The 26,661-nt window shown below is 49.2% G+C and overlaps 1 protein-coding gene across 8 annotated transcripts in view; it reads right to left on the reverse strand.

Annotated features, from left to right (window-relative positions):
- Positions 1-4,410: 4,410 nt before the first annotated feature.
- Positions 4,411-26,661, reverse strand: part of CABP1 (calcium binding protein 1) — a 39,244-nt gene continuing 16,993 nt past the window's right edge. For 4 of the 8 annotated variants that reach the window (XM_053280334.1, XM_053280329.1, XM_053280326.1 and 1 more), the window contains exons 2-7: positions 17,401-17,577; positions 13,568-13,598; positions 12,536-12,679; positions 8,787-8,896; positions 6,566-6,713; positions 4,411-5,005 (exon numbers count right to left, since the gene is read on the reverse strand). In XM_053280334.1, the coding sequence (XP_053136309.1) occupies positions 4,980-5,005; positions 6,566-6,713; positions 8,787-8,896; positions 12,536-12,679; positions 13,568-13,598; positions 17,401-17,493 (552 nt within the window). In that variant the 5' untranslated portion in view covers positions 17,494-17,577 and the 3' untranslated portion in view covers positions 4,411-4,979. Of the gene's footprint in view, positions 5,006-6,565; positions 6,714-8,786; positions 8,897-12,535; positions 12,680-13,567; positions 13,599-17,400; positions 17,578-26,271; positions 26,390-26,661 lie in introns of all 8 variants that reach the window. The other 4 variants (XM_053280330.1, XM_053280332.1, XM_053280331.1 and 1 more) reach the window with 2 other exon arrangements.

Genomic DNA, 26,661 nt, shown 5'->3' on the forward strand with positions numbered 1-26,661 from the left:
ATAATTGGAGAACTTGGAGCAAGTGTGTTCTGTCCTCTCTAGAATCCAGCAGCTTCCAAAGATGATGCTCTTAATCTTAATTGCATGCCCTTATATGAGAAAGGTCGGGTCCCTGGAATGTGGGAAATGCTGCAAGCTAACAAGATAAGATAAGACAAAAGCCTCTGGGTTCATCCAGATACGATAGTACTCTACTGGGAAACCTTTACTGTGGAAGGTGCAGGATATTCCATTTGATTGACAAGATTCATCTTTAATTTACCATCATCTTCTAGTGAACAGGGTTTGATTCCAGGAGGGAATGTGAATATTTTCAAATGTCTAAGAAAGAAGCCTTAAACTCAAAGGCCACCAAGGAACGCACTTCAAAAAGCGTCTGGCTGGATCTTTTCCACACAAGGACAGATTAGTGGCGATCACATTTTACCCATATGGGGATCCCAGAGAGCAGATAAACACTTTTCTATGTTACACAGTTCGTATGATGCACTGAATCTTTTATATAACTTTTAAATTATCTGTTTACTGGACTGTATTTTTTATACTTCATATTAAACACATCGTTTGATAAAATTATATTGATCCTTGATCTTTTTGATGCAAGTACTCCTCAGAGCCACCTAATGGCGCAGTGGGGAAATGACGACCAGCAAGCCAGAGGTTGCCGGTTCGAATCCCCGCTGGTATGTTTCCCAGACTATGGGAAACTCCTATATCTTTACTCCTTCTCAGACAGAGGCAGCCTTACAAGATATGGAGGTTGAATTTGGACACGGATGAAGGTGGCATAATGGGAGGCAAACAGATTTGACCTGTTTGGGAGACAAACAGATCTGACACTTTTAGAAGTGTCCAAAATTTTGGGTTCATTCAGGTATTAAACCCTTCTCCTAAAACCCAGTTTTTATGTATGTATGTAGTGTGTTCAATAATGGCTGAAGGAAGAAGTGTCACTTGTTCTTAGGGGCATAAATTGAGTCCACTGTCATCGGTTTATCAAAGAATATGCCTTCTATAAAGCTGTATCGTCTTGCTAGGTCAGCATGTGTTCTAGATGGCCTAAAAGGGCAGTCTTTAGAGATGAATATAGCTACCCCTCTTAATTTAGATGTTCTTGATGCAATAGGACTACCAGAACCCAGTAGGCCAGGGCGGTCCAGAGGCACCACTGGGAAAGCAGGTACCTTCACACTTGCCCCAAAGTTACCGCAAAGGCTACACCTCCCATCCAGTTGGCAGAGGAGAGAGAGCCTCGTTAAGGTTCATTTGCATTGATTACAGCCAATCCTCATTAATCCCTCACGATTTCTCAGCTTAAGCTGCAACTAATGCAGGCCAGCACAGCAGCATAGCTTCGAAAGCATTTAATTACACTTTCAGTCACAGGTCACAAGTTATTAGGCAAGAAAGGGAAATTAAGCAGGATTGATCGTGTGGGAAAGAGCAGCTCAGCCCAACAGGTAAGCAAACAGCTTTACCCAGCCCTCCCAATGAGGGCCCAGATCTTGGCAGAATGTAGCCCCATGTTGGCTAAAGTCTCCAAATTGTTGGCCAGGGACCTGAGCAGTATTTAGGACTGTCAACTTTTGAATAGATCTCTCTAGCGGTACTTTGAAGGGCTATGTGACATTGCAGACTCTATAGGTCTCTCCAGGTGCGTTCTCCCAGCATTATTATTACTACTATTATTATTTATTATAGATGCTCTTGCCAGAGCGGCTCCATCCCCTTAAGGGGAATATCTTACAGTGCTCACATGTGGTCTCCCATTCAAATGCAACCAGGGCAGACCCTGCTTAGCTAAGGGGACAAGTCAAGCTTGCTCCCTCAAGACCAGCAAAGACGTGCCAGCCTCCTGCGAACCCAGGTTTCCCTCCTACCTTGCTTCCACACAACCAAAAATTGGGGGTGCACACAGCTCCCAAACCCTAGTAGAACACCGTTGTTGATTGTGTGAATGACCTCACTATCAGCCTCTCCCCCCGAACAGAAACTGAGCCACCCGCCCTGCAGACGCACACAACTTCGTATCCGATTACCGGCCTGCTTAGCCACCCTATCTCCTTAGCTAACTGGGATTTGTGTTAATGACTGACAAGTGGGGGGGGGGGGGGCGGGATGTCTGGCAGCTTCTCAAGCCCTTGAATTTCCTCCCATTAACGAGTCTTTCTGAAGATAATCCTTCATTGAACTGATGGCCCGGGCTGCAGTCAGGATGTTCGCAAGCAATTAAAATGGTCTAATGTGGTGGATGAAGGCTGTGTGCCTTGGAGAGGTGTCTGGAGTTGGCCTGGCTGCTGCTAGATCAGTGACTGCAGCCAGCGTGCGCCAAATGGAGCATGGACGGGCCCCTCACTTGGCTGTTGTCTGGTCCTACTGAGTTGCTTGGAAGCCCTGCCAGCACTAGCTGGGAGATGAAAACAGAGAGATTATCCCTGCAATTAGATTATTAGATTGCAGGTTCAATCCCTGGCCCACCCATCCCACTCCCTGCACAAGAAAAAACTTTCTCTCTCTCTCTCTCTGATTTTAATTCCCAGATTTGGTTATGGGAAGAAAGCCATCCCTTGGTTTACAGGAGGAGGACAGAGCTGTCTCCTGACCTATCCCATTATCAGAAGTAGGGTTTCCAGATTCTTGCTTTCCAAATTCGAGTGCCTCGTTTGCATGTTGTGTAAATTGGCTTGAAAATCATGTTTGAGCAGAAGAGTGGCTGCACGTCTTGCTCCGTAACTCTGCTTCTACAAGGGCTGGAGCTTAGCTTTTATTTTATTTTATTTTATTTTATTTTATTAAAGCTGAAATCTGGACGAATCTGGGTGGGCTAAGCAATCTGGGTGAGATGCTTAAAATCCAGGTGAAACCCGGAATTCCGGGGGGCATGGCCACTCTAATCAGAAGGCTAACCCTCGCTAGAATGATGATCTCGTCATGTCAATCAATAAAATAAAATAGAAACTTGTGGGGATGCCTTGCTGATGGGGAGGTAGACAGAGGTCGCGCATGCACCTTGGATGCTGAGAGCTGCTCTCTTCAGCTATCAGGTTTTGAGGTTGTGGTGGAGCTGGGAATGATCCCTACCATGGGAAGATCCTGCTAGATGGGCAGTGGGCTGGAGCCCAGCTGAACCTGCTCTTAAAACACTCATAGTGTCCACGTGAGAGTGACAGAGCTTTCCTTCAGTCCACTCTGTCGCGAAATAATGTTATTTATTTTTCAACCACCAGGACCCCATAAACCCCAGCAGGGTACTGACAATTGAGCAAGGCGGGGGGTGGGGCGTAATTGTCCTCCGCCCCAAGGAGCCCCCCCCCCGCCAGGCTTCCCAAGATTTTAGCTATGGGTTTATCAGGGGCATAGGGAGTTTGGCAGGGGCCAGGGAACCAATATCCACCCCGGATATTCCTTCCAGGGAAAGGAGCTTCCTTTCAAGGATTCCACCAACTGCTCACAGGAGAAGTGAAACTCTCCTGGGGCTGTGATTGGCCATTCTCAACACTGGCCCCGCCCCCTTACATCTGATGTCAGACACAGGGGAGGGGCCAATGCTTGAGGCAGGGAGAGTCCATTCCTCCCCAGTCAGCATGAAACATTGCTAGAGAGGAGAGGGGCGTGTCTCGCCCTCAGCCAGGGCAACCCTTTGCCCCCTCCGCACCGAGCCAGCGAGGAAAGTGCTCATTGGCTGGGAGCACAAGGCACGCCCTTCTCCTCTCTAGCAGTATTTCACGCCCTCCCTGCCTCTGACATCACATGCAAGAGTGTGGGGCCAGTGCTGAGAATGAGGCTAACACAGCCAGTGTTCCCTCTAACAGGGATTCCCAGATGTTGTTGACTACAGCTCCCATAATCCCCTTACAGCAGGTGTCCTCAGCTTCGGCCCTCCTGCAGATGTTGGCCTACAACTCCCATAATCCTTGGCTGTTGGCCACTGTGGCTGGGGATTATGGGAGTTGTAGTCCCAAAACTGCTGGGGGCCCCCAAATTGAGCAGGCCTGCCTTATAGGGAGCAGGAACGGATTAACCCCCCAACCCCCACCCACCCCCGCCGCCGCCACCACAGTCACAATGAATAGCACACAATAGTAGAGGCAGAAGCACTAATTAGCACTGTGGCGGCCTTTTGCCAAATGGCATTGAATAGTTGTGAGTAAAGAAAATAAGAACTCTTGGCCCAGAGAGGACAGGCACTGCCAAGGAATATAGAGCTACATTACGTGGCCATGTGAAACCGCCAGTTTAATTCCATTTCCAGTCAATTTGGAATGTCTCGTGCTAATGTGGAAGCCCTATGTGTTTGTCTTGGAAGCAAGCGACACCAACAGCGAGGATCTGTGGGCCCCAAGAAAGAACTGAAATTAGGCAGGGGCCTTGAACTACACACACCTCCCTCACAGAAGTGTCAGGCCTGTGCAAAGTTTTCAGTTTTATATTTATCCAATTTTTTTGTGTGGTTGCAAACGTTTATAGTAGTTCTCATTAACATAACCATGGGGAGACACAGAAACATTCCAGGGAGGCAGAAATAATTCTACAGATGGACACACAGGGGAGGCAGCAAATACAACTTCAGTTCACCAAGGGAGAAAGAACAGGAGCAGAGCAGAGTCTATGGTAAGCACCAATTCTGGACGGCCATGCTGTCAGCCACCAGTCTGAGAACCTTTCCTTCTCTTTGCTTTGCAGAGGTCCGTGGAAGAGTAAAAGCAGAATCTCTGACTTCAGACACTCCGTGGCTGGTCCTGGAGCAGAGCTTCCCTTTGGCCAGCTTCTCCCCCCGGAGGGCTTCCAGTTACAGGCCGATCCGAGTCTTTCACAGTGTGGAAGGGTGAAGGAGCATCAGGGCCACTTTGGGTCGGAGAGGCAGGTGTCAACCTTGTAGCGCATCAACCTTTGCATAGGAACATCGGGGCTAGATGCTCTATTCAGGCCCTCTTCTACCCTCAATCAGGTGCTGATTGGTTTTTCAGCCCGAACCATCTTCAGCGTGACATCATTCTGACAAACTCTGGAGACAATAAGGGAAGAGAGAGACTGGTATGTGGTGGAATCAGCTAGCTCACTCTGCCGCCACCACCACCACCACCAAGCTACTGGAAGAAGCCATTAATCATCTGGGTGCAACAAGAAGGAGATCGTCCAGCCGGTGAGGTAAGCTGTTCGAGGCTTCCTCCCCTCGCCCCTTCAAGTCCTTCTCATGGATCGAGAGAAAGGGCCCAATGTTTCTCTACCCAATGTTTCTCTGCCCACCACCACCAGTTTTTGGATTGTTGTGACTCCTTTGGGCAGAGAAACATTGAGCCCTTTCTCTCGATCCATGAGAAGGGCTTGAAGGGGCGAGGGGAGGAAGCCTCGAACAGCTTACCTCCCCGGCTGGACGATCTCCTTCTTGTTGCACCCAGACGATTAATGGCTTCTGCCAGTAGCTTGGAGGGTCGGGATGCTGTGAAGCATCACCTCGCCCCCTGGAACTTCCATAATGCATTGCGCAAGTCCATGGTATATTATAGAGATCCCTGCCAGTGTTCCCTCTAAGACATGTGCGCTCACTCGCACATTTTTTAATATCCGCTCAGTTGATTTTGGATCCCGCTCAGGTTTAATCAGGAAGGTCCCACTCTGAATATACATGCGCACATGCTGCCTTGATACTGCCACCCAGAAGAAAACTCATTCCGCACACAGTTGGGGGGGGGAAATTGAGAGAACACTGATCCCCGCTCCCCTCCCTGAAGCTAGCCGACTCAATGGCACACTTTACCTTTAACTGGGCCCCACTAGTTAAAAGCCAGGCACAAAGAGTGAGCCCTTACTATGGGCTAACTAAAAATCAGCAGTGGGGGTGGGGGGGTGTTGCTGGGCCAGCCCACAGTCTGGGTGTTGCTACCAAGAAGGCCCTGCCAATTGTACCGCTAGTGCAATGGGATGTGGAACAAGGCCTCCGACAGCAAACAGGCTGATGCGGGAGAAGGCAATCCTTCAGACATCCAGGCCTGAATTGCGTGTCTCTCTGGAGTGTCCAGATTTTGTGACATTTGCTAGAGCCAATGAAAAGCAGCATTAGAACAACAACAAAAAGCAACATTTGGCTTTTGGTTTGCTGCTTGAGCGCCAGAGAGAAGCGTGCTGTCCTGTGTGCCTGCTGTCTCGAGGTGGACACGTCTTTCGTCCTGCTGGCATCTCCTGCACATAAGCAGGAGGAGCAGAAAACAGGAAGGAGGGACAGACACCATCACCAGCTGGCCCACTGAGATCCCGGGACAGCAAGAGGGAAGGAACATGCTTGGTATGACAGGCAGGCCCCAGAACATGTCGGAACATCCATGCATTTCACCTCTGGTCTTCACTGTGCATAGCAGAACTAGCTCTGGGTCGCAGGGCCAAGGGAAGTGAATACATGCCCTACTGCTCTGTCTGATTAAGCCAGAAATGTAAGGCGCTAAAGGGATCTCAAGGGCACTCAGTTTTTAAAAAAGAGACTTTCATGGGGTGAAGGGGGCCAGTTTTACAAGTCTGAACCCAGTCCAGATTTGCTGCCTCCTCCCCGTTTGCCCCAAGGGGCCATTACCTTCAAAGTCTACTCGCCCATCTCCATTCAGGTCCACGTCCCGGATTATGTCCTCTATATCTCGATGTCCCACTTGCTGTCCAAGCAGCTTCTTCATAGCTTCTCGCAGTTCATTGGTGCTGATCTCTCCATCACCATTGGTGTCAAACTACAAGAGAGCAGCAGACATCCACAGGGATAAGAGACAGCTGGTCTGCCTTCTGAGACACTTCCCCATCGTGATCTGAGCCACATCTCTCTCTATCTTGTCTGGTTCCAGCCTGCCAGATCAATCTGTTTCTCCAGTGTTGGGTAGCAAACCCTGGGATTTAAGAGCAGCCCCACTGGAGAACATAAGAACAGCCCTGCTGGATCAGGCCCAAGGAGGCCCATCTAGTCCAGCATCCTGTCTCACACAGTGGCCCACCAGATGCCACTGGAAGCACGCATGCCCTCTCTCCTGCTGTGACTCCCCTGCAACTGGTACTCAGAGGCATCCTGCCTTTGAGGCTGGAGGTGGCCTGTAGCCTTCCGATGAGTAGCCGTTGATAGACCTCTCCTCCATGAAGCTATCTAAACCGCTCTTAAAGCCTTCCAGGTAGTTGACTGTCACCACATCTTGTGGCAGAGAATTCCACAAGTTGATTATGTGTTGTGTGAAAAAACATTTCCATTTGCTGGTCCTAAATTTCCCAGCAATCAATTTCATGGGATGACCCCTGGTTCTAGTGTTATGGGAGAGGGAGAAGAATTTCTCTCTATCCACTTTCTCCACACCATGCATGGTTTTATGGACCTCTATCATGTCTCCCCGCAATTGTCTTTTTTCTACACTAAAAAGACCCAGGTGTTGTAGCCTTGCCTCCTAAGGAAGGTGCTCCAGGCCCCTGATCATCTCGGTTGCCCTCCTCTGCACCTTTTCCAGTTCTGCAATGTCCTTTTTTAGATGTGGTGACCAGAAGCTTGAGAGCACCATTAGTCCAGCACCTGATTCCCAACAGGGGACAGGCATGCCTCCAGAAAGCCCCCAGTGAAGGCAAAGACCTCTTCTCTGTTGTTTGTCCCCAGAAGAAAACCCCCCCAGTGCTATCTTGTAATTTAAAAAAAGGAGGGGTGTGGACATGCAAGGAAATCAGAAACTAAACTCTCCTCCAAGGGGAACAGAAGCAGACTAAAAGAAGCAACTAAGGGGAGACATGATCGAGGTGTATAAAATCATCTATGGAGTGGAGAGGGTAGACAGAGAGAGATTTTTCTCCCTCTCTCACAACACTAGAACCAGGGGTCACCCCATGAAACTGAAGGCTGGGACATTTAGGACCGACTAGAGGAAGTACCTTTTTCACACAGCGCATAATTATTCTATGGCCAGTCTCTACCATGGGATGTGGTGATGGCCACCAGCTTGGATGGCTTTAAAAGAGGCTTAGACAAATTCATGGAGGACAGGTCTATCCATGGCTACTAGCCCGGTGGCTGTTTCATCGTGTGTGAAACAGGATGTTGGACCGGATAGGCCTTGGGCCTGATCCAGCAGGGCTGTTCTTATGGTCTCATGTAAAAGAGCAAAATTAGGGCAAACTGTACACAAAGCAACAAAGCAGGCAGCAGCGAACAGTCAAAGGATGGCCAGAAAAGGGCTTGTCTGAAAAGCAATCCAATTCTCTGCCATTCTTTTTGACCCTTTAGCCCAATGACCTTCCATATTCTGCATGTGGAGCAATGCCAGCAATCCAATATTTTCCACACCGACCTCCGAGGCAGACTTGTAAAAGAATATTCTCCAATGCGTTCTAAAGAAAGGGCAGAATAATTCTCTGAAATGTTTTCTCCTATGCTGAATAATGCAGGAGAATATTCTTTTACAAGTCTAGCACAGAGCTAGGGAGGGGGCCTTGTAGGGGGGGAAAGCTCCCCGTCGAGCCCCGGCATCATGTTAGACAGTGTGCATGGGGTGTTGGGTGTTGCCAGGGGGGAACTTGGAACCTTCCACTCTTCCCAGAGCGGCTCCATCCCTTAAGGGGAATATCTTACAGTCCTCACACATCAAGTCTCCCATTCAAATGCAACCAGGCTGGACCCTGCTTAGCTAAGGGGAAAAGTCAGGCTTGCTACCACAAGGCCAGCTCTTCTTCCGTCATGATGGAGTCACACTTGGGGTTGATGTAGCCACCACTGGCTCGCAATCAAGAACACGGGACAAATCAGTGCAGAGAAAGTGTTCGCACAGGGTGCCTCTTACCTCCCTGAAAGCATCCCGTAGCTCCTTGACCCCAATCATGTCGGCTGTCTCTGCCAGCAGCTTTGGCCCCATCAGTTCCACAAAGTCATCGAAATCTACATGGCCACCCACTAGGGAGACAGACGGAAAAGGCGTTTCAATGAGCAATACGGACTTCTGCCTTTGAACGTTGGACTTCCTGTTCGTGCTTTCTGTCACCCGTAGAGAGTAATGTAAGGTGATCACCCTTCGAAGGCAGAAGCGAGCATTTGGCCCTCTCATTGATTGTGAGACCCACCTCACTGTGTTCTATCCAGGTTTGGGAGCTGTGTATGCTCCCAATTTTTGGTTGTGTGGAAGCAAGGGAGGAGGAAAAGCTGGGTGGATGTGGTGGTGTGGAAGCAAGGTAGGAGGGGGACCTGGGTAGCTTTTCCTCCTCCCTTGCTTCCACACAATCGCTTCTTGCCAGGTTTCCCTCCTACCTTGCTTCCACGCAACCGAAAACTGGGAGCACACACAGTTCCCAAACCCAGTAGAACACAGTTTTTGATTGTGTGAATGACCTCATTATCTAACTTCAACGCCAGAGTACGAAGGGGACGACGACGAAGGTATTAAAATATGATCAACAGTACACATGTGTAACAGTACATGTAAATAAACGTGATCTTCATGAGCCTTAGAGTTCTAAACTGCAAAAAACCCCAAACCAAACATTATCTATGATAATGAAATGTTTAATCCAGGCCTACAAATAAGTATATAAAAATATATAAAAGTATGTATTAAAGTGTAACTCAAAAGTTTGGTTCACATCCCTAATGGAATATGAAGCTAACTGAAGGCCAGAGGTAAGACCAAGAGGCCCCCTCCCAAGAATGTGGGTTGAGGGGCCCACCGAGGCAACAGGTACCAGGAGTGGTCGAGCACAGGCCATTAGTTGAATTCCTTCGCCAGCTGAAAGAGGGTCTGGCTGGTATGAAAAGATACCATAGGGATAAAAGTTGTCAGAAGCCAGGTAGTTAATCATCTTCTCAGGCTCTAGATGACACCTCTGGAATATGTAAGTTTGATAACTAATGACGTGTATTAATCGCTTTATTGATATGCATGTATGTTTGAAATCTATAAGAATTTACCTGCTGTATAACTCGGCGCGCAGTATCATCCAGATGCGCTCTGACGATACTCGTGCCTTTCATGACATGAAATAAAGCACTTTCTTTGAGCACGTACCCTTGTTGTTTGACTTCATTCAGTTAAGACAACAAGTATATTGGCGAGAATTGAGTCTAATCCTCTTTGGTTCTGGCAAGACGCCCCATTCTCTATCCAAGTGATAGAAGGATGAACGCAAGTGGCTGAATCAAACAGGAAGGCTAGATTCTAGAGGGATCTTTCCCCCGCAACATCTATGGAGTTTTAACACAAACTTCTCATAGGTAACAGAATCTGCACCCTAGCTTCCCACCCCCCGCACCTCCACTTTTTGATTCTGCTTCTCTCCACTCAATCCACATTCTTAGAGCCAAACCATCTCAATATGATGTGGGATTTGGTGACTAAACTTCCCAACATCTTTCCCTTTTTCAAACAGCTAACTCTCTTTCTCCTTTTAGTTCGTGTCTCCTCCAGAAGGGAGGATGCACATTCACATATCGGCCAGATAGGAAAATAGGAACATAGGAAGCTGCCATATACTGAGTCCGACCATTGGTCTATCTAGCTCAGTATTGTCTTCACAGACTGGCAGCGGCTTCTCCAAGGTTGCAGGCAGGAATCTCTCTCAGCCCTATCTTGGAGAAGCTGCCAGGGAGGGAACTGGGAACCTTCTGCTCTTCCCAGAGCGGCTCCATCCCCTGAGGGGAATATCTTGCAGTGCTCACACATCAAGTCTCCCATTCAGATGCAACCAGGGCAGATCCTGCTTAGCTATGGGTACAAGTCATGCTTGCTACCATAAGACCAGCTCTCCTCTCCCAGAAGTCTCCCAGATCTACCCAGAAGTCCCTGCAAGCTATCGGGGAGCACTTCACACATGATTGGGGTTTTCCATTGTGCGTTAGATTGTAGCCTGATCTATAATCGGAGTTTTTAAAAAACTCACTTTTTGTGTCAGGTTTTTTTGGGGGGTGGGGGCAACTTTGAACTTGCAGTAAAGCCTCACAGAAAACTTGCAGTAAAGTCTGCTGTCTAGGAAAGCCCTGGGTGGTATTCAGGACCCCAACTAAAGACAAGTTGCAACTGAACCACTTCCCTTGCCCAAGTTGCTGTCAGGCTGCAGAGTAGAATTTGCTGTCAGTTCTCTCCTCTGTGTTTAATAGGAAACTTGGAAGTTGGGCTTTGGATCAGGGCCGCATGTGGGAGAAAAGGGGTAACCATTTATTTTCTTTTAGTTAAAAAAAGGTAGGCTGTTGGGTTTTTTTTGGTAATAAAATAAAATAACTGAGTCTGCAGCTGCAGACTTTCCCCAGCCACCTAATGGTCATCTACAGCAGGGATTCTCAACGTTGGGTTTCCAGATGTTATTGGACTTCAACTTCCATAATCCCCAGCCCCAGTGGCTTTTGGCTGGGGATTTTGGGAACTGAAGTCCAATAACATCTGAGGACTCAACATTGAGAATCCCTGATCTACAGGACAAATTGCAGCCTTTACACGAACAAAAATGAGATTGCTTTCTGTAGTTGCCACACATTATGTACAGGATGGACCATTTAAGTTGAGTGGCATGCATTCTGCTCCCTGGGAAGATATCTAGAACTTTCTACCCAACCCTATAGGAATGGGTATGCAGGAAGGAGCCCAGTTCTTAAAGGAATGCTACCTTAAATCCGATTTTGAAGCACAGGAACAACCCCAACAACCTATCACTCATTTCCAGAAGCAAGCCTAATGCCCAAATGCCCAAGGGGCTCTCAGATTCTAGGAAATCAGCTATTTTGGATAAGATGGTGGAACGTCTCAGTCAATTAAAAAAAAAGAGCTTTCCGAGGAATGGCACGGAACCATAAAGCCCCTAGAACACAGAATAGTAATGATGACAAGCAAATTAGATACTATTACAAGGCCAGCTAATGAAGCTTTAAACCTGGGGATCGCACATTATGCAGTATTCCGAAAACGACAGAAGGCTAATGAGAACCTAAAATTGAACCCGGAAGACCATTGTGGGACACTTAAATCGCGGGAGACAGAAATCTGAGGATAAAATGGCTGATTGAATCCGAAGAAACATGGGACGAGTCTGCTTTCCTCGTGAAGTGGTTAAACAGCTGCATCCAGGCCTTCCCAGATGGAAAGAGCGGACACTGAAAGAGCCCTCTGATTCTCACAGACCCAGGAATAGAAGTGTCTGCTTGGGTCATTAAACCAAAGATCTGGAAAGAACTAACTTCCCTCACTGCCGGAGATTAAATACTGAGGTGTGTTTTAATTGTTTTTTTTAATAGTTTTAACTTTTTAATTTTAATTGTTGAAATGTTTTAATCTTTTATTGCCTGTTTTTATTGTGTTGTAAACCAATAAAAACCAGTTTTGGGCGGTATAAACATGTGATAGATAGATAGATAGATAGATAGATAGATAGATAGATAGATAGATAGATAGATAGATAGATAGATGAATAAATAAATAAGGCCCATTGGTGTACATCTGGGGATTCACGCTCATGGAAAACAGCAGAGGGAAGGGAGAGAAGGGACACATTGGGCCAGAGAGCTGTCATCATTGAGCAGAGAGGAGCAAAGTGGGCGCCCGCCAGGACTCACAGTTCATGTTGATCTGCTGGGAAAGTTCAATCAGCTCCATCTCGGTTGGCATGTAGCCCATCGTGCGCATGCAGTTGCCGAGGTCCCGGCAGTTGATGTAGCCATCCCTGTCCTTGTCAAACTCTTTGAAGGCTTCTCGCAGTTCTGAGAGGGAGAATCCCAAGGAAGAAAGTTACGGGGGCCTTTGGGAGGGGAGCAGACACACCTTCCCCACTGCCAATGTCATGCTGGAGGGATTCGGCAGGGGCAGAGGGACTCCAATGCCAAGGACAGTCTTGGAGCTTGACAGGAGAGGGGAGCTGGTCTCGTGGCAGCAAGCATGAATTAGCCAAGCAGGGTCTGCCCTGGTTTGCATTTGAATGGGAGACTTGACATGTGAGCACTGCAAGAGATGGGCCTGGAGCACCTTCCTTATGAGGCAAGGCTACAACACCTGGAGCTATTTAGTTTAGAAAAAAGATGACTGTGGGGAGACATGATAGAGGTCTATAAAATCATGCGTGGAGTGGAGAAAGTGGATAGAGCGAAATTCTTCTCCCTCTCACATAACACTGGAACCAGGAGCCACCCCATGAAATTGCCGGGAAATTTAGGACCAGCAAATGGAAGTATTTTTTTCACACAACCAACAATCAACTTGTGGAATTCTCTGCCACAAGATGTGGTGACAGCCAACAACCTGGATGGCTTTAAGAGGGGTTTGGATAACTTCATGGAGGAGAGGTCTATCAACGGCTACTAGTTGGAGGGCTATAGGCCACCTTCAGCCTCAAAGACAGGATGCCTCTGAGTACCAATTGCAGGGGAGTAACAGCAGGAGAGAGGGCATGCCCTCAACTCCTGCCTGTAGGCTTCCAGCGGCATCTGGTGGGCCACTGTGTGGAACAGCGCTTTGGAGGCAGGCTTTGGAGGTCAGTCTTCGGAGCCCCAAACTGGGCTGGGCTTCCTTGGAGAAAGGAGGTGATGGCCCTGGAGAAAGGAGGTGATGCCTGGCAGCACGAAATGGCCAAGAGGGGTTAGGAAACATCTTACCTTCTATTTCTTCTGGACGAAGCTCTCTGTCCTGCAAGGAAAGACGGCAATTAAGACCAGCTCCTTCAGAGGAAAGCACCTTGCAAGCAGAGGCAGAGGCAGAAAGGCACCTGGCGGAAGCCAGAGGTCAGGCCCAGTTTCCTGATGCCTCTCTGGCAAGATGCGAACACACCATGCTCTTCCCCAGCCAGAGAATCTGACCACAACGGCCTTTCTTAGCTCTTTGATGCACAGTTGCTCCATCCCCCAGAACTGGGGGTGCCACAGGCTCCCCATGAATCTTCAGAGAGCACTGAATGGATGCCCCCATGTTCCAGCGCTTCCTCAAGGACCCAAAGCTTGTTGAGGGGAAGGGCTGGTCCTTAGAGGCCCTTCTTCAGCCCACATCCTTACAGGCTTCCCGGAACAGCTGTGAGCTGCTGACACCAGGCCAAGCTGCCTCCGCAAGCAGAGGCCTGTGCCCTCTTGTTCTCTGTGCTGGGGAAAACTGGGATGGTGGAAGCTCATCCTTTATCCTACCAGGGCAGAACTGCAAAGCAAGGCAGGCACAGGAAGGGAGAGAGAGAGAAGGAAGGAAGAGAGAGAGAGAGAGAGGGGGGGGGAGGGAGGGAGGGAGGGAGAGAAGGGAGGGAGGGAGGGGGAGAGAGAAGGAAGGGAGAGAGAGAGGGAAGGAAGGAGAGAGAGAGAGAAGGACGGGAGGGAGAGAGAGAGGGGAGGGAGGGAGGGAGAGAGGGGAGGAAGGAGAGAGAGAAGGGAGGGAGGGAGAAGGGAGGGAGGAGAGAGAGAGGGAGGGAGGGAGAAAGAGAGAGAGGAGGGAGGGAGAGAAGGGAGGGAGGGAGAGAGGGAAAGGCGGAAGGGAGAGAGAGAAGGAAGGGAGAGAGAGTGGGAAGGAAGGAGAACGAGAAGGGAGGGAGGGAGAAGGGAGGGAGGGAGAGAGAGAAGGGAGGGAGGGAGAGAGAGGGAAGGAAGGAGAGAGAAGGGAGGGAGGAGAGAGAGGAGGAAGGAGGGAGGGAGGAAAGAGAGAGAAGGGAGGGAGGGAGAGAGAAGGGAGGGAGGGAGAGAGAGGGAAGGAAGGAGAGAGAGAAGGGAGGGAGGGGAGAGAGGAGGGAGGGAGGAGAGAGAGAAGGAAGGAGGGAGGGAGGAAAGAGAGAGAAGGAAGGGAGGGAGAAGGAGAGAGAGGAGGGAGGGAGCGAGAGAAGGAAGGAAGGGAGCGAGAGAAGGACGGGAGAGGGAAGGAAGGAGAGAGAGACGGGAGGGAGGGAGAAGGGAGGGAGAGAGGGAGGAAAGAGAGAGAGAAGGGAGGGAGGGAGGGAGGAAGGAAGGAAGGAAAAGATTCACCATGGCAAGGAAATACTGCAAACATCCTAGTTGTGCTTTCTTTTAAATAGGCAGGCGGGCAGGCAAAGGAAGGTTGTAAAGAGCAGAAGGGAACTCCAGAAGCCACAGCAAGAGGACGGGAAGAGGGTGGTCGAAATGCGCTGCTTCCTCAGCCAAAAGACGCCTCCCTCATCAGCCTCGGCTCCCAGCCAGTCCAGTGACAGAAGGTGGGCCCGCCATGCCCACCGGGGCCTCCTCCCCAACCTCCGAGGGCTGCTCCAGGCCAGCTGCCGGCTCCCCAGTCGGGCCCCTGCCTTCCCCACAGGCTGGGCTCACTAAATGACTGCGGCTGCTCGCTGCCTGCTTTGAACTAGGACAGACACGCTGGGCAGAGGTCTCCCCGCCGCGCGCCGGCCTAACCTTCCCCCAGGCATCTCAGTGCTGGGTGCAGCATCCAGCCAGCCCCGGCCCTGCAGGAGTGTTCTCTCTCTAATGTTTTTTCATCTGTGTGCAGCATGAGTCTAGTTCTGGGCGGCAGCAGGCTCAAGGCCGTGTGTGCGCACCTGCATTCAGAGAGGGGCCTTCCTGATTCCACCTGAGCGGGCTCTAAAATGAACTAAGCAGGCCTCAAGAAACAGGTGAGTGTGCGCACACGCCTTCGAGGGAACACCGCCCTGCCGCCCCATCTTGGCTGAGGCGGGAGTTTCCAGACATGCTTTCCCATTTCTGCATGTATTCGTGGCGCTGGGGAACCGTTGGCTTCTTCCAGGGCTCGAATCACAGCCTTCCTGTTTGCGATCACCCGCAGAGAGGCATTATCAAGAGCAGCTGTCCGCCTATCTCACTCTCTCTCCAAGGATCCCCTGGGATGTCACAAGCCGTTTAACGGAGGCTCCCGAGTGCTGAGTCTCCTCATTGACAGAGCGAAAGGATTTGCTCCGTTTCACACCATCAAAAGTAGATTGGCCTCTCTCGGCAGCAGTTTCAGATGCAAAGCGAAGGGGTGGATTTGGGGTACCATGAAAGGGGGCGAAGGGGCAGTTCTGCCCCATGAAGCCCAATCTACCAGGACAACCACGCACTTGCATAGCTCCAGTTTATTCCAACGAGAGCTCCCGGGTGGATTCTGCCTAAGGGTGCCCCAGCCTGCTGCCACCTTTAAGAATTAGTATTAGTGGCCACAGGGGAGCAAGTTACCCACCTGAAGTGATCGCAACACCTTTGCCCTTCACACAACATGTCCAGGTTGAGTGTGTATGTGTGTGTATCTGCCACGGCCCTCCGATCATCATCTCAGGCCCTGCTCATGACCCCGCCACTAACAGAGATCCGATTGGCCTTTTTGGGAGACAGGGCCTTTTCAGTTGTGGCCCCTCGGCTTTGGAATGCCCTCCTGAAGAGTTTCGCCATGCTCCCTCCCTCCGTGTTTTTTAAAAATGTCTAAAAATACACTTTTTAAAGAAGCCTGTTTAATAACATCATTTTGTTATATCTGGTAGCTTCTTTAGCTTTTTATAATTTTCAGTTTTAATTTGAACCTAATCATTGTTTTTAATTTGACTTTCCCCCCATGAACATCTGCATGGAGTCAACACATAATAACCCAACATACTAAGTTTAAAATGAGTTTTGTTTCGTATTGTACTTTGTATTTTCTTTTTCTTTTTGGTCTGTTATGATTTAACGTGTTATGTGTTTTTATTGAATGTTTTAATCCTCTGTTGTGAGCTGTTCAGAGAACAATTTGTTATGGGGCAGGTAACAAATAAAGTTGTTTATTATTATTACTTCTTGTTTACACAGTCAGACAGGTGTTATTGACTGGTTTGTTTTATCCAGACATCGAGTCCTTCCCAAGGACCTGGGATGGCTGAATTTTATTATCAATGTTGTTGTTATTATTATAGATATCATCGCAGAATATAGGCTGTTCCCAGTAAAGTTGCTTTTTGTAATTGACATGGTGATTTCTGTGGCCCCGATGGTGTTGAGGTGCTCTTCAAGGTGTTTTGGAATTGCACCCAGGGAGCCAATTACCACTGGGATTATTTTGGTCTTCTTCTGCCACAGCCTTTCCATTTCAATTTGTAGAGCTTTGTATTTGGTGACTTCCAAATATTTGGAGAGAGACCCCCAGTGTGGATGTAAGTGGACTGAGTCCATGCAGACATGCAGGTGCCTGCCACCACGAACATGCGCCCCACCCCAACAACATGTCCACACACCTCGATATACGGTGAGAATAGGGCTGTTGTGCCTGAGTTGGAGCTCGACTTGCTGTGGTGTCTGTAGGCACCTTTCCATCTCAATGCCTTAGTCTTCTTGTAAATCTGTATATTTGAATGATCAGGGATGTGTGTGTGTGTGTGTGTGTCTGCGCATGAAGCTTGGATGAGCCTGACCTGGGCTGGGGAGGGAGGATCTCCAAGTCCCAGGGGGGGCAACATGCATGGGCTTTGGACACACCCTCTGGGCTCTGCCGCTGCGTCTCGCCCACGAGGGTGCAACTTACGTACTGGCTGCCTGTTTTCGGCGAAGCCCTTCCGCAGGAAGATGCACGCTGGCCCCAGGAGGTTGTGCATCACCGCGCAGTTCTGGGCCAGCACCATGAGCGGGCCCTGGTACTCGCAGGCCGACGGCCCCTCCTCGCTCGTCTGCACCGCCTTATAACATGTCTTCTCCTCGTGGCGGATCTTCTCGGCCAAATCGGCAGCAAGTAAACAATACAACAGAGGAAGTTACCTCTCTGCCCTTCCCAGGCTTGCTCTGACAGAGCAGAGAAGCCAGACCAAGGAGAAGACAGACGTAACCCGGATCCATGTCACAATTGGCAAGCCTACAAGTCTCGCATGAAGGAATTCCGGACCAGCTCTCAGAAATTCTGGATCAGCCATTCCCTTGTGCAAGCATGTGCGTTGATATGTCCTTTCCGGCACTGCCCTGCAATTCACAAATCCTATAAAGCGATTGCAAACTGGATTGTGGGTAGAGTTGCCATGCTTTGCTGGTCAATGACTGAATAAACTTATATCTATCTAGAGTGGCCATAACCCCCCGGAATTCCGGGTTTCTCCCGGATTTTAATCATCTCACCCAGATTGCTTAGCTCACCCAGATTCGCCCGGATTTCAGCTTTCATTAAAAAAAAAAAACACCAAAAAAAGAGAAAGAAAACTAAGTTCTAGCCCTTGTAGAAGCGGAGTTATGGAGCAAAATGTACAGCCACTATTCTGCTCAAAAATTAGTTTCAAGCCAATTTACATAATATGCAAATCAGGCCCCCAGATTTAGAAAGCCAGAATATGGCAACCCTAATTGTGGGGAAGTTAAGTTGGTGATATTTTGGCACTAGCCAGTAGGTGCTGATCACACACTGCTCCTTCCTCCTTCCCCCTCAAGACGTGCTGGGGAGTTGCAGAACCTTTGCGCCCAGAGCTTGATGAGGACAGAGGAACTATACGTGTACAGTGAGGACCCCCAAGGTGCATTCAAACCATTCCCATCATACGTAACACGTTACGTCTGTCTTCGCCCCTGTCTTCGCCCCTTGCGTCCCTTCCTTCTTTCAGCTGACCTCCCTCACCACTGCCACCCAACCCGTTACAGCTCTGAGCTCAGGGGCGGATTAAGCCATAGGCAAAAAGACTTTTGCTGCCCTTTTACCTTAAACAAAAAAGGTTAGCCCTTAAAAAAAAAAAGTAAGGTAAAAGTGGGGAACTTTTTCCTTGCCCACTCCACTGTCCACAGAGAAGGTCAGCCAAATTTGAAGAGGGGCAAAATTTGCTGATCCTCAAATTTTGCCGCCGTAGGCAAATGCCTACTCCGCCTCTCAGTTAATCCACCACGGTCTGAGCTGCCGGTACCAGAGTTTCTTTTCAACAGGTGATGAAAGCCTTGCCCACCTGGAGGATTTCCCCCCTTTGAAATGACACCAAAAGCCTTAGGCACTGCACATCTGCCTCCAGCTACAGAGGTTCGAAACGGGCAGGAATGAAAAAGCGCGCCTCTGGTGTGTTCTGCTCCCAGCCCCGCAAACAAGGGGAGGATTCATGGGCCGCTGCAAGGCACAGACACGATGCTCTGCTTTGTGCATGCATCAAGAGGGCTAGGAGAGGAACTTCTCTCAGGGCTCCCACTGAACGTGAGCCATGCAAACGGCACGCCCCAGCGGCAGCTTAGGAAAGGCAGTAGGCATGCCCCATGCCCTCATACGTTTGCTCGACAAAGGGCAGTCGGTGCTTCCAGGATGGCACCCTGTGGGTGGGGGCCTTGCCAGCCCTGGTTGGCAGCAGCTTTCTGGGATCTCAGACAAATGCGTTTTTCAGCCCTGCTCCTTTTCAATTGGAGATGCCAGGGGCTGGAATGGGAGCCTTCTGCATGCACAATAGGTGCTTGCTCACTGAGCTGACTGAGCCTTCCCAAAGCACAAACAGGGGTACTTGAGCACGGAACTCAGAATGCCCTCATCTCAGCTTTCTGTCTTTCTTTTAAATTAAGTTTCTAGTCCTTACTGTTGCAAAGGAGGACTTCAAAACAGGAGGGCAATGCATTGCCAATTCAGAAGTGTGTGTGTGTGTGTGTGTGTGTGTGTGTGAGTGATTCCTGGTGGCCGTCAGCACCCTGCATGCTTTCTTTTAGCAAAATAAACGAGTGTCACTAAGGCAGTTCTGAGCTGGTGCAGGCAGATCCAGAGCTCACGCCTGGCAAAAAAAAAAAAAAAAAAAAGGACCACAAGCTTAAACTGGCCTGGCCAACCCCAGCACCAAACTCTTCCACCCTTTCGCCAGTCCCAAATCCTGATTGCCGCCCCCCCCCCAGCGTTTCTGCTCCATACGAAAAGGGGTGCCATCTTTTGGTCACAGACAGCTGTTCCTACGAGTCTAGGACAGAATCCAGTACTGGAGTTCCAAGCCCACTGCCAGAGAATCAGCAGCCGGCCTTATATAGAAATGCATTGCCTAGGCATTGGCAGAAATGTTCCCTCCTAACATTCCCATATGGCTATAAAAAGCCAGCAGTGCTCACAGGGACCTTTGGATTCTACGCCGTAAACATTAACAATCCCATCATAGTTTTCATGAGAGACGGAGAGAACTCCTTGCTAATGATCTGACTCCTCAGAGTTCCTCTGCCGGCTTTTGACAGCTCCCTCCGAAAATCTCCAGCACTTGCAAGCAGTGTTCTCTCTAATTTTTCCCCATCTGTGTGCGGAATGAGTTTTGTTCTGGGTGGCCGTATCGAGGCAGTGTGCGCGCACATATATTCAGAGTGGGACCTTCCTGATTCAACCTGAGCGGGATCTAAAATTTACGGAGCGGACGTCAGAAAAGGTGTGAGCGTGCGCATGTGCGCACGCCTTAGAAGGAACAGTGCTTGCAAGCTTCTTTTGGCAGGGCTGAGAACATGCACACAGATGCTCATGTTTGCATGCACAGCTGTGTGTGTGTGTGTGTGTGTGTGTGTGTGTGTGTGTGTGTATATATATATATATATATATATATATATATATATATATATAGGTTGCTGGCATTAAAAGAAAGAAAGAAAGACACAGCCTTTGAGCAATCTGCTTCGGTACGATGCTATTGGCATCAAAACGCGATAATAGCATCGCCACCAATGACAAAAAGCACACCGGAAAGGAAACAACATTGTTCAGTAAGAAAGTGTCCTCCTTATGGCCACATCTGCAAGCACAAAGCCAGTGAGAAGAACTTTCATACGCCCCCTGAGTGCGACGTTAAGCTGGAGACAACCGTTCCGAAGCCAGTGGAAAGCAATCAGAGAGCGCATGGCTTCCCACGGAAATGCACACACACATTCCTTTCACCACCCTATGGCCTCCGACTAAACAGGTGCTCGAAACGAGGCAAAAACCTGCAGAAGTATTTTGTCCGAAATAACCGTGGGACGGGCGAGTGCGTACACCGCGGTCACCAGTTCCTCTTCCAAATCATCTTCAGCTTGCTGGCATCAACATTTTGCTTCTCTCTAGCCATCCGTGGGACTGACCAACTGCAGTGCAGAGTGGCTGATCAAATGTAACTGACCAGCACACTGATCAGCTACTTTAAAAATGTACATGTTTTCAGCAAGTCCTTCAGTTAATGGACTAAATCAACGTGCATATCACCTCTTGGTAATATATGATGTATATGCACGATATATTATGTATGCCCATCACATACATAATATATATGTACCTCCATATATGTTAGTTTTTTTAAAAAAACAACCTGCCAGTTTCGGCTCGGGTCCCACAAAGTCAGGAAATTGGAACCTAACAGACGTACCACGTGATCCAGTAAGGATGTTGTGCAATGTCACAAATTGTGCTCACTTGCAGTTTGTCTGCCATGCACCCACACTTATTTATTTATTTTTACATTTATATCCCGCGCTTCCTCCAAGGAGCCCAGAGCAGTGTACTACATACTTGAGTTTCTTCTCACAACAACCCTGTGAAATAGGCTAGGCTGAGAGAGAAGTGACTGGCCCAGAGTCATCCAGCGAGTCTCATGGCTGGATGGGGATTTCAACTCGGGTCTCCCCCCGGTCCTAGTCCAGCACTCTACCCACTACACCACACTGTCACTTATCCTTGTTCTTTGAGGCCCAACTCAAGATGGGGAGGCTAGAGTGCCTGGTGGCACCAGCAAAGATGCCCCCGTTAACCTGATGTTCATTGCTCCAGCGGAGGTTTTAACAAAAGTACTGGAAGAGACCAGAGACTATAGAAGACAGTAGTGACTCTAGCAGCTTCTATTGTCTAGGGCAGGGCTGGCTATTGGCCATGGTGGCTGGGGATTATGGGAGTTGCAGTCCAAAAACAGCTGGCGGCCGGGGGGGGGGCTAAGTTAAGCATGCCTGGTCTAGGGGGACGTCTATGTCTTTAGCATCTTCTTAGTCCCTGGCAGAAGAGAGGCAAGTCAGAGGAGCTTCTGACAGCCTTTCTCCCTGAGCTTGGGACAAGCTCCACATGGAGGTTTCCCAGACAGCAGGCTTTGCAGTGGGTTATTGGCAAGTCTTTACTGCGAGGAGAGCTAGTCTTGTGGTAGCAAACATGACTTGTCCCCTTAGCTAAGCAGGGTCCAACCTGGTTGCATATGAATGGGAGGCTAGATGTGTGAACACTGTCAGATATTCCCCTCAGGGGATGATGGAGCTGCTCTGAGAAGAGCAGAAAGTTCCAAGTCCCCTCCCTGGCAGCATCTCCAAGAAAGGGCTGAGAGAGATTCCTGCCTGCCACCTTGGAGAAGCTGCTGTCGGTCTGTGCAGACAATACTGAGCCAGACAGACCAATGGTCTGACTCCGTATACGGCAGCTTCCTATGTTCCCTATGAGTTCAAAGTTGACCCCCCGCCAAACGACGCAAAAAGTGGATTTTTGTTTTAAACTAATCGGGCTGCACACTAACGCACAATCAAAAACCCAAATTGTGTGTGAAGTGTTCTCCGATAGCTTGCAGGGACTTCAGGGTAAATTTGACCTATATGTGAACACACCCCTCCAACCCGGAGGAGATGTGACCTAAAAGCCAGGTGTGAAAAACTTCATGGTGCTGCCAGCTGTGGTGTTTTTGGTTAACCCGTTCCTGGATCCAGGCCAGCTTTTGGATGGGGCTTTAGGTACTTTTATTCCAGTCCTAGAGTAGAGGCGGGGCTAAAAAAACAGCCAGCAGCAAGAGCCCGGAAAAGCAGTCTGCACTTGCTTCTCTGTACATAATATCTGTCTCATTAAACCGTTAATATTCCTGATTCAGCTGCTCTGTCTTGCTCTTACATACCACAACCCTTTCTTCTGGATTCTACACGCTCCAGCCTTTACTGGCGGCACCATAAAAACTCCTTTCTGTTGAGCCACAATAAGGCTGCTGAAGGGTGCTCAAAAAGGGCCTCCTTTCATCTGCAGAACCTGTCCTGCAAGCTAAACAATGAATAGTCATGGGTCAACTCATAGGAGAATTCCTCGAGCCATGCTCGAACATGTGCAAATCTTATCTCAGCCAAGATCACATCACATCCCTGGAGAGAGAACAAATAGGAGGCAGAAACACCTCAATATCCAGCCTGGGGATCCCGGCCAAATGCAAATCTCTGTGAGATTCCCAGGGGGCTGATCCACCCTTACACAGAGCAGCCCTGTGGCTGAATGTTCTCACACACACACACACCCCACACGCACATACTCCACAGGGGTTCTGCAGTACGTACATACATCTAGTCCATGAGCACATATGTGGGAAAGTCCAAACACATATGAACAATAAGAAAAGCCCTGCTGGATCAGGCCCAAGGAGGCCCATCTAGTCCAGCATCCTGTTTCACACAGTGGCCCACCAGGTGCCTCTGAGAAGCCCACAGCCAAGAGGTAAGTGCATACCCTCTCTCCTGCTCCCCTGCAACTGGTTCTCAGAGCATCCTGCCTTTGAGGCTGGAGGTGGTCTATAGTCCTCTGACTAGTAGCCGTTGATAGACCTCTCCACCATGAAGTGATCCAAACGCTCTTCAAGCCATCCAGGTTGTTGGCTGTCACCACATCTTGTGGCAGAGAATTCCACAAGTGGATGATGCATTGTGTGAAAAAAGTACTTCCATTTGTTGGTCCTAGATTTCCCGGCAATCCATTTCATGAGATGACCCCTGGTTCTAGTGTTATGGGAGAGGGAGAAGAATTTCTTTCTATCCACTTTCTCCACATTTCCCTCTCTACCCAATCTATCCAAACCACACCATGCATGATTATACAGACCCCTATCCTGTCTCCCCACAGTCGTCTTTTTTCTACACTAAAAAGCCCCAGGTGTTGTAGCCTTGCCTCATAAGGAAGGTTCTCTAGGCCCCCGATCATCTTGGTTGCCCTCTTCTGCATGTTTGGACTTGAGTCCATTAGCCATTTGCAAACACACCTTCATACAAGGGGATGCCTGCCATCACACACACCCCCCCAATATGTATGCCTTACATACTGCGCATACCTAGATCAAAGGTATGCGCAATACCTAGATCAAAACGCGCACTGCCACAGAAGCCTATCTTCATTCCTAAGGCCATGGGCACCTTGACACCCAGCTCACACCAGCTCCTATCGGCACAACTGTCTGTGTCTGCATACACAAGATTGGTCTAATTGATTCTCATACCTCAGTTCTGTTTCACTACCCACTTCCGCTGAACTTCCTTCAGCGGCAACCCATAATGAGCAGGGGACTTGCTGTCCACAGATGGCCACTGACCATGCAAGCCATCCATGGGCCCATTTTGCAACGACTTCTTCTATTTGGTCTATTCGACACATCCCGCTCTGAAGGGGAGAAATTACATATCTCCTCAAAGACACCTTTCTGCCCAAGCATCCACGTTAAAAACACACACACAAACTGCAAGCACCATGTGGGTGCTTGGGTGGGACGGAACGCTGCTTTTATTTATAAAATGCGTTTGTTTCATTCTCTGCCAAAAGGCTCTCAGGGCGATTGACAGCATCACATCACGAGAAGATGGAACAAGGACTAGAAAACAACTGAGAACATCATTGCTACGCAAATCCCGCAATGTCATTAGGAGCTAAAGCATCCGCTAAACTCTTCAAGTCCAATTACTAAACACACAGCTCACGAGCAGAAGCTAGCAGCCACAACAGTCTGGTTAATACTGACTGCTTTGAAACGCTGTTTTTGGTACATGAAAAAAGTGCTCGCATGGCATCCACAGGAACACAGGAAGCTGCCATATACTGAGTCAGACCCTTGGTCCATCTAGCTCAGTATTGTCTTACCAGACTGGCAGCGGCTTCTCCAAGGTTGCAGGCAGGAATCTCAACGTATTGTATGCTTTGGTAGTTTGTTGGTTCAATTAAAAAAAAAAATCTTGTCCCAAATAAATAAATAAATAAATCTTGTCTTATCTTGGAGATACTGCCAGGGAGGGAACTTGAAACCTTTCTGCTCTTCCTAGAGCGGCTCCATCTCCTAAGGGGAATATCTTCCAGTGCTCACACATCAAGTCTCCCATTCTTATGCAACCAGGGTGGACCCTGCTTAGCTAAGGGGACAAGTCATGCTTGCTACCACAAGACCAGCTCTCCTTCCAACTGAAGCCATTTACCGTGGCCAAGAGCTGAGTACGGACACAGAAGAAGAAGCCGCCCAGGCTTTGGAAGACCCAAGGGCTTTTTTCCAGCATGAAGTGGACCCCCAAGGCACACCAGAAAACAGAGAGGATTTTAAAAGGGTCACACAGGACAACCTTGTGTGCCGACTCACATTTACAGGCAACGGCTGTGGAAACAATCCTGTAAGGGCACCCTGACATGAGACAAAGTCTGGGAGACGCCAGGGATGAGGGAGGGAGAAGAAATAACTCCTTCAACTGCTCCAGAGCAAGGCTGGTAGCATGGTGCAGGTTAGGGGGTGGGTGTCATTCGCCTTTGCATCCAGGGGTGGATTAACCGAGAGGCAGGGTAGGCATTTGCCTATGGCGGCAAAATTCGAGGAGCAGAAAATGTTGACCCTCCTCCAATTCTGCTGCCCCTCTCTGTGGGCAGTGGCGTCTGCAGCAAGGGTGGAGTGGGCAAGGAGAAAGCCCACCCACCCGGTTTTTACCTTATTACAAAAAAAAGGCAAGCCTTTTTGGTTTTAAGATAAAAGGGCGGCAAAAAGCTTAATCTGCCCCCGTTTGCACCTGTTTAAATAGGCGCTATCGACTGTTAAACTACACAAAAGCATGGGGGGGTCACACATCTGAGGCGGTGCTTTCCTGTAGCACCCACAGCTGCTGCAGACTGGGAGAACAGACACCCCCCCACACACACACACCCCCGACAGACACAGGAGTGTACATGTTGGGAGACATGCACGGATGTGCGTTCATCTCCATGCACCGTTTGCCTGCACACGTCTCTGTCACAACTGCACATGAATGCCCTGCCATGTACAAACCCAAGAGTGTGCTTACAATACAAACACAGGTCGTTTTAGGCAAAATCTGTGCCCTGGTGCACATGTTCAGGGGAGCACGAAAACCTTCACAATCAAACAACAGGGGCATGGGGGGGGGGTGGACGACCCTCAGGAACGTCTCTTCCCCATTGAAATGAAGGGCAGGTGCATCCAAACGGGTTGCTCTTTCATTTCCACCGAGATCTTCCTGGAGGATTGTGTTGTGCATACTGCGCACATGGCCGCGCGCATACCTACACACGGACACACAATTGCATGTAGACAGAGCTGTGCCTGCATGCAGAAACACTGACTTCCAGCCCCTTCCTATCAGACCGTGGCCAGCCTTACACGAGAAAGTACAAGACACCCGGACACACTATAACCTGTCTTGAAGATGCTGGCCACAAAGCATGCACACACTGCACCTCTGGTGGGGAAACATACCTTTTTCGAGAGGTTTCTCAGTGGAGACTTCACACAGTTGCCCATAATATGGTGCAGTTGCCTTTCCGGTAGACTCGGTTAGAAAGGAAACCGGACAAGTGATGCCATTTAGGTCGTCCTTTGGAGCAAAGCGAGAAGTGCCAGTCAAACCTAAAGCACACCACCGGCTGATTCGGAGCTCTCCCTCTCCTTCCTTCCTTCCCTCTCTCACTTTTTCTTTCTGTCTTTCTTTTGTTTTCTTTCTTTTCGCTGGGTTTTGGATTGTTCTAAAATTTAAACTTTATGCTGTTCACTTTCTTGAGGAGGCGAAGTGGGGAGGGAGGGGGAAGAAACAGAGCGAGGGAGGGAGAGAGAGAGAGAGAGAGAGAAAAGGAGGACAGAGAGGGAGGT

This window comes from Hemicordylus capensis, chromosome 15, assembly GCF_027244095.1.
Source record: "Hemicordylus capensis ecotype Gifberg chromosome 15, rHemCap1.1.pri, whole genome shotgun sequence".
NCBI classification, from domain to species: domain Eukaryota; kingdom Metazoa; phylum Chordata; class Lepidosauria; order Squamata; family Cordylidae; genus Hemicordylus; species Hemicordylus capensis.